At 38.4% G+C, this 7,007-nt stretch overlaps 1 protein-coding gene across 1 annotated transcript; it reads left to right on the top strand.

Moving 5' to 3' along the window:
* Positions 1-3,633: 3,633 nt before the first annotated feature.
* On the top strand, positions 3,634-6,601 carry LOC101164867 (uncharacterized). The gene is made up of 5 exons (XM_011485604.4): positions 3,634-3,814; positions 4,335-4,679; positions 4,785-4,859; positions 4,941-5,069; positions 5,157-6,601. Exons 1-5 carry the CDS (start codon positions 3,766-3,768, stop codon positions 5,252-5,254), a joined length of 696 nt encoding a protein of 231 aa, XP_011483906.1. The 5' UTR covers positions 3,634-3,765; the 3' UTR covers positions 5,255-6,601.
* Positions 6,602-7,007: the final 406 nt, after the last annotated feature.

Here is a 7,007-nt window from a genome sequence, read left to right as displayed (position 1 = left end):
TTGTTTTAATGTCTCTTAGCATGAATTATGTGGTGGGGTTAATTTTGAGCAGCATTTTAAAAAAAACTTCTTTCATCTTATTATTTATCATACATTTTTGGGTCACACTCCAGCCTTGTCTCTAAACTGGTAATGAATAGATGGATGTTTATTTTTCAGAAGCCACACTATGACACTAATCATATCCACTCTGAAAGATGCTGTTTGGGGTCAGTTTGCTTCTTCTCAGTGACGCAGCGCCTCCTGCTGGTCGATGCCTTACATCGCTCTGTCGTCTCTCGGTGGTACCAGTGCTTTTATATATTTTTGTTTTTTTCAGGGGGAATATGGTGACAAAGTAAATAAGAAATGACTCTATATGAAGATGCAATAAACATTGTATATTTACACTAAGAAATATGGTAATCATAGTTATTGTTCTATTTTTATGTTGTATAAAGTTTGTAAAATAGGAAAGAAGAGATGATTAAGACTTATTGATGGTCCAGTTTAGTTTGGACGCTCCGCTCCGCATGTTTGGGTGAAAAAGCAGCAGGGATGGACGAGAGGCTGTTTTCAGAAATCTGATGGACGGTGGGCGAAGAACGACGACACTAACGGGCCGAGCATCCGTTCACCTCCACGCCGCCTCACCGCTCACTTTGGTGTCCTCCAGCAGGAACCCTGTGGACGTTTCATGTTGATCAGTTTTATCACTCGAAATAATTTCAAATTTCAAATCTTCTCGTGAAAAGCTTCATTAATGCCTAATTTTGTGCTGTTACAAATCAATTTCAATTAGTATGTGACCATGTGAGTTTTGACCCTTTCCAGAAAATTCAGTTTTATATTGTCGTTTGGGACTGTATTATTTTGGGGATAAATATTTACAAACTTAAAATCTGTGTCGAAAAAAGGTTACAAATCGTTTAATGAGACAGTTGACTTGGAGGGGGACCGTAGAGCCAGGCGGCGGGTGCTCCACTTCTCAAAACCCCCTCTCAGCTCACACATAATGGTATGATCCTTCATCCTCGCATCTGATTGGCCGTAACGTCGGTGCTGCTGACCAACCAGAACAGAGAGTTTGTCGAGCGGAGCTCACATCAGAGGGAAGCAGCGAAACAAACGGATTCTCTTCGAAAACGTTTTCAACTCTGCTCAGAACTTATAATGATCTGAATATGATTACTTTTCATGTAATGAGTTGAAATAAAAACGCTTTCTTCATTTCTTTTCTTGACCTCTCTTAGGTTTGTGTTTTCCGTTTTTGGAATTATCTGGCATTTATAATATAAATATTCTTGAGAGAAACTTTTCAGTCGTGGTTGTAAAGCATCAGCTTCACATATTCTGCACATGTCACACTGAAAAAATAGTTATTTAAAACATTTATATTATAATAAATAAAAACGGGCATTTTAAATGCATATTTACACTTTTTGTTCTCCAACATGATTGAACATGGATTGTTTCAATATTACAGTAAACAATCATTTTGATGCAGGACTATTTTATTCTAAACATTTTTCAACATCTTGACGTTTCCATGAATCTGGCATCTTGTTTCTCTTTACTGTCCGAGTGAAGATTTTTGCCGCGAAGTTTGAAACTCCCGCTTTGGTTCAGCCAATAGCAGCACGCGGAGTTGGAGCGAAATTGTGGAGAGGAGGGGCTGAGGGAACACGTGACCCAGCTACTAACGGAAGAAGAGCTCGTGAGAAACCGACAGGCTTCATCATGAGGAGTACCGAGAAACGTGGAACATACGAGGTAAACGAAAAAATTATCACCTATTTTAAAATATTTTTATGCAAAATATGAATTAATGGTTACAACCTACAGTTGTAGTGATGGGATGATGATGTTGAAGTGTTGCTCCTCTCTGATGACCTGCAGTAATTATTAAAAAATTAAACAAAAGATTTTTCTGGCTGAAGAAAAATTTTCTTTTTATGTGCTGTACAATGTTGTAGTAGCATTTTTCTCACCATGGAAGACGTATATAAAGAAAAAGACAAACATAAAACTGCGTTTTTGAGTATTTTTTTATTCAAAAAGTGGTGAATTATCAGCAGCAGACAGACATGCAAACCACAATCAGCGGACCACAGTCTCCCTGCTCTGCTCCATTCTGATGCATCCACTTGTAGACAAAGAGATCCATGAAGTCAAAGTAAACTTTATAGTCAATCTGTATAATGATTTCACACACATACAAATTGAAATTCAGATTATCTCGAGCTTCAGTCTCAACAGGGAACCTTACGTTCAGATTACAATTTCAAAAAAAAAGAAGAAATGAGTAGAGAAAATAGAGTGACTGTTGTATTTTTCCTCATTATTTTACAGCACCAGTGTACTGGTGGACGGTGCAGTTAGTGCTGGTGAGGGAGGGGAGGGGGGCACCGAGCATCCTCTCAGCTGCCCTCACGATGCGTTGGAGGGACTTCCGGCAGGACGCATTAGACTGAAAAAAAAATGTTGTTTTTAATCAGTTAAAAAGACATCCGTGAAACACGGAGGGAGGTTCAATACCATGTTAAGATGGATGAATGTAGAAACAAAGAGCGCTGCGGACTCTAACTGTAGTTGCAGAAAATGGCCAGAAGATGGCGCGCTTTCTCAAGCTTTGAGTTATTTCTTTGATTTTTGGAGAAGAAAAGTAGTAACTTAAACTTCTGACTATTGTTTCCTGTAAAGAAAGATTCCTAAACGTGAATATGTGCTGATCACTGCAGAATACTGAATGAACTGAGCTTTTCAGATGTAAAGTGGTGGTGTTCTGGGAATTGTAGTTTATATTTATTTTAAAAATATTTTATCTGTTAGGCAGTAGGTCAATACTTACTTGAGTAGGAATAATAATTTAAATGTTATTATATCATTATTATAGTTTTACCTTTTACTCAAATAAACGGTAAAACTGTATATATTTGCCTATTTAAAAAAAAGAGGATGAAAAAATGTGTCTTGTACCGTATTTAGATCAACAAATCTGATATCATTTCTAAGTGTGTTTAGCTGATAATACTCTACACTTTTATACAAACACAATTTCTCTCCCCATAACGTTTTTTTGGAACCACTATATATTTTACAAGAACAAATCTTTATTTTCCCCACATTGGTTTGACAATAAAATTCTACTGTACCGGTGGGTCAGCTTTGGTCGGCACTCAGTATCATTTCTAGAAGCCTTAATCAAAAAACTGTATGTTTATATAAAAGTTGTAGAATATTGAATGTTTTTATGTAGATTACATGGAACATGGATGCTTCGCTGGCTGGCATATTGAACTTTATTTTGTAAAACTGTGTTTTGTATTGTACTTCCGTTTTGTACAATAAAGTTTTTTTTTTAAAGGAGACACTAGCTGATCATTCAAACACTCACTATTACAATTTTAAATCATTTATATAAACTTTAGAGCATTTTCTAAATCTCTTCCGCCAATCGGGACTTTGGCAGAGTAGAAACCTTTAAACGAACACACGCAGCTGACCGGAAACTGACGTCACTCCGATTATTTATATATATATTTTTTATGTTTTAAGTATTTTAGTTGAGCAAAAAGGTTATTTAAAATGACTGTGTTAACATAGTCCTTTTTTATGTTTTTTATTTTTTATAAAAACCTTAACAAACACAATACAAAAAGACACCACAACACTTGCATAACAATGACGTCACTGATATATCCCGCGAAAGTTCAACTCCTCCATTCCCGATCCGCGGGCGCCGTCGTCGGTCCTTTTAGACACTAGTTTGATATTTTTTGAAGTATGGCTTTGCTTTTTGGGGGTTTACTGATAACGTCCGGCATTTTTGTCGGTAAGTTTTCAAATGTCGGTTCGAATCCGCTTCGTCAGGAACTTTGTTGACGTTCAGTTTAAAGTTTAACACGAAAGAATTAATGAAAAATGTCTTTGATGACGCTTTCGTCGCGTATCGAAGGCAGATGCCGACGTGACTTTATTGTGTTTGTTCTTCAGTTTTATTTGTGTTATATTGTGTTGTTTAGTGCTCAGGGAACCCCCTCGCCGTTCACAGTTGCCCCCCCCCCCCCCCCCCCCCCAACGTTTACTCGACGAAAAAGCATCAAAACTAACAAATTCTTCAGATTAAAGGCGGTTTACCTAAAGCTTCGTTTGTCCGAACAGCAATAATGATTCATCTCCATTCGACACATGAATGTATAAAGAGAAACGTCATCACTTTGTTTAACTATCAAAGTTTTCTTGAATCCAGAATCTGTGTCTTCCTGAGAATCCTGAAGGACCCCTGATCTGGTCTGGACTCCAGAACCTCCATGGGTCCAGTTGGACTAATCTGTAATGATCTGTCTCCACAGCAGGAAGTCATGACTCTGTGGCTGCAACCATCCAAGCACAGGAGGGGGAAACGGCTCATCTGCCGTTCAACTTTAGCGGCATCAACCTGCAGAATCAAACGTTGGACCTACGGAGAGTCGATGGGAATTTCACCGACTCCAACAAATATGTGTTCTCCATCCGAGACGGGAAAGAGAACTTTGAGCCTCAGTCTGAGTCGTACAAGAACCGAGTTTTCGTGAACCAAACCAGTCTGATCTCAGGAATCGTGATCCTGGAGATCTCTTCAGTGAACCGGTCAGACAGCGGCGTTTACCGGTTAACCGTCCCCAAACTGAAGAAGACTCAGACTCTGACGCTGGACGGTGAGTCATCTCAGAACCGTCCTCCTTCAGGAAAAGTTACTGATCAGAAATGAATATTTAGACCCACAGCTTCTGACTGAATGATTGTTTTCTGATTGAAAACAGTGAAAGAGTCTGAGATGAAGAACAAAGAAGGAAAATATGTTAATACCACGACTGCAGAGGAACAGAAGGATGAAGGTGAGACGGATCGTAACTAAACAGAAACGTTGTTCTAGTATGTGACTGAAATGATTTTTCTCTTCAATTTTATTTGTAAAGCCCAAATTCACAACAACAGTCGTCTCGATGGGCTTCCAGCTTGTAAACGCCATCATTGGTTTGCGGTCACCCCTGTGGCTTTGTTCTTCATCACCATCATCATCATCATCGTTCCGGTTAAAATCTGGCGTGAGTCACGACTGTAGTGGAGACTAAACCTGCATAGAAGAACATAAAGTAAGTAGAAAATATTCATGAATGTTTCTGTTTTTACAGCCTGGAGCCCAAATGATGAAGTGAAAAGTCCATCCTGTGAGATGAAGATCAAAGAAAAGGACTCAACAGACGTAGAGGACGAACTGCTGAGAGTTTGAACCCACACGGTTTTAGGAGACGACTGGAAAATGATTTTCAGAAGGTCTTCATTATTTCATTTCAGTCATTAATTAATTAGATGTTCTTAAGGCGTTCCTCCAAAAGAAAAGCTTCAAGTCAAACAATTAAGATTCTCCGAACCTCCTGGAGCTTCAGGATCCATCTGGTTAAACTAGAATCCAACAGAAACATTTCTGTGTTCCCATTTATTTAACATGTCAGCTGAGGAGGAGACGTCTGTCCCTCCAACCACTGCAGCCCCAACACTGAGGTTCAATTCCTTTCAATTTTATTTGTATAGCCCAAAATCACAACAACAGTCTTCTCGATGGTTCTGATTGGTTCCTCGAGCTGAACGTCGGTTTGAATCTGCTGTCTGTCTCTGAGTCCAAACGGCTTCAAACCAGGACTCCTGCTGGCTGCAGGACCACCTCTGATGCAGGCTGAAGTAGAGCGGTCGACCTCTGATCAGAAGGTTGTAGGTTTGGTTCCCGTCTTGCCCGTTCATGTGTCAAAGTGCCTTTGAGCAAAACACGGAAGCCTGTATTGCTCCTGCTGGTTACAGGTTTGTGTCAGAGTTCATCAGCAGAACTGCCATCAGACGTCTGTCATCTATGCTGAAAGAAATTCTGATCAACTGCTGATTCTGTTGAAGCTGCTTCAGTATCAAACACTCAAACGTGGATTTGGTTCAAATTCATGAATTTCTATTCTATGGAGTCTGAGACCGTTGCCATGGAAACCAATTCTGTTACTGTAATACTTCAGGACCTTTTTCAGTTTAAAATCACTTTCTGCCTTAAGATTTTAAAGCGCCCCCCGATCATCTTCTGATCTTATTCCAAAATGTCCCCAGTGGTGTTTTTCATAGTAAGTTTTTTCATTTTGAGCCAAAATAAGAATAAAACAAAGAGCCATTCTCTGGGACATAGTTTCTGCAGAGCAGCAGACTTTCATGGATCTATTAGTCTAGAGGTGAATGCATCAGAATGGAGCAGAAAACTTGTGACTGTCCTACATATTTTCTACGACACTAACAGCATTTTGAAATAAAAAATCAGAAATGCGGTTTTGAGCCTAGTTCTCTTTATCCGTGTCCTCCATCATCAGAAAATGCTTCACTGTTAAAAACACTATTTTGATTGAAGTTTACAGTAATTCAGACCAAGATGAAGGAGTCCAAACATCCATATTTATTATTTAAAACAATATTCATTGTTGGTGAAGCAGAAGAAATGGAACACTGTGATATTTTAAAATATGTTCTCTGTTAACTTTTGTCTTTAATTTATTTCACTTCAACCTGTCAAAAATAAATAAATGAAAGAATGAAGAAAACAGAAAAATGTTCATTTTTTTCTTCTAATTATCAAAGTGCAGCAGTCGACTCTTTTCTTCAGCAGCAGATTGATTTGTCTGATAGTTTAGAGAAGAAATGTCGTCAAACTGACAAAAATGTCTGCAGGTTCTAGAAATGGAACCAAGGAAATCAGAAATACGACAAGAGACGTTTTGGCTCAAGACAAAAACTATTTTTGAATCAAATTCCATAAAAAGATGCTTTAAAAAAATCTTTCTGTAATGAAAGATGCAGGTGTTAAACATTAACATGCATGTTTTCACAAACACGTATGTTAACACGTCAAGAACAAACTGAGGTTCAGGAGGAAACTTCTCACAATTTAAGACATTTCTGTCATTTATTGGTGATTAAATATTTTCTCATCACCAATTTCTTTTCCCAGTAAGTTT

The sequence above is a fragment of the Oryzias latipes genome, chromosome 1 (genome assembly GCF_053564925.1).
Source record: "Oryzias latipes strain Hd-rR chromosome 1, Olatipes_Hd-rR_3.1".
Classification (NCBI taxonomy): Eukaryota; Metazoa; Chordata; class Actinopteri; order Beloniformes; family Adrianichthyidae; genus Oryzias; species Oryzias latipes.
This window is presented reverse-complemented; position numbering and strand designations above follow the sequence as displayed.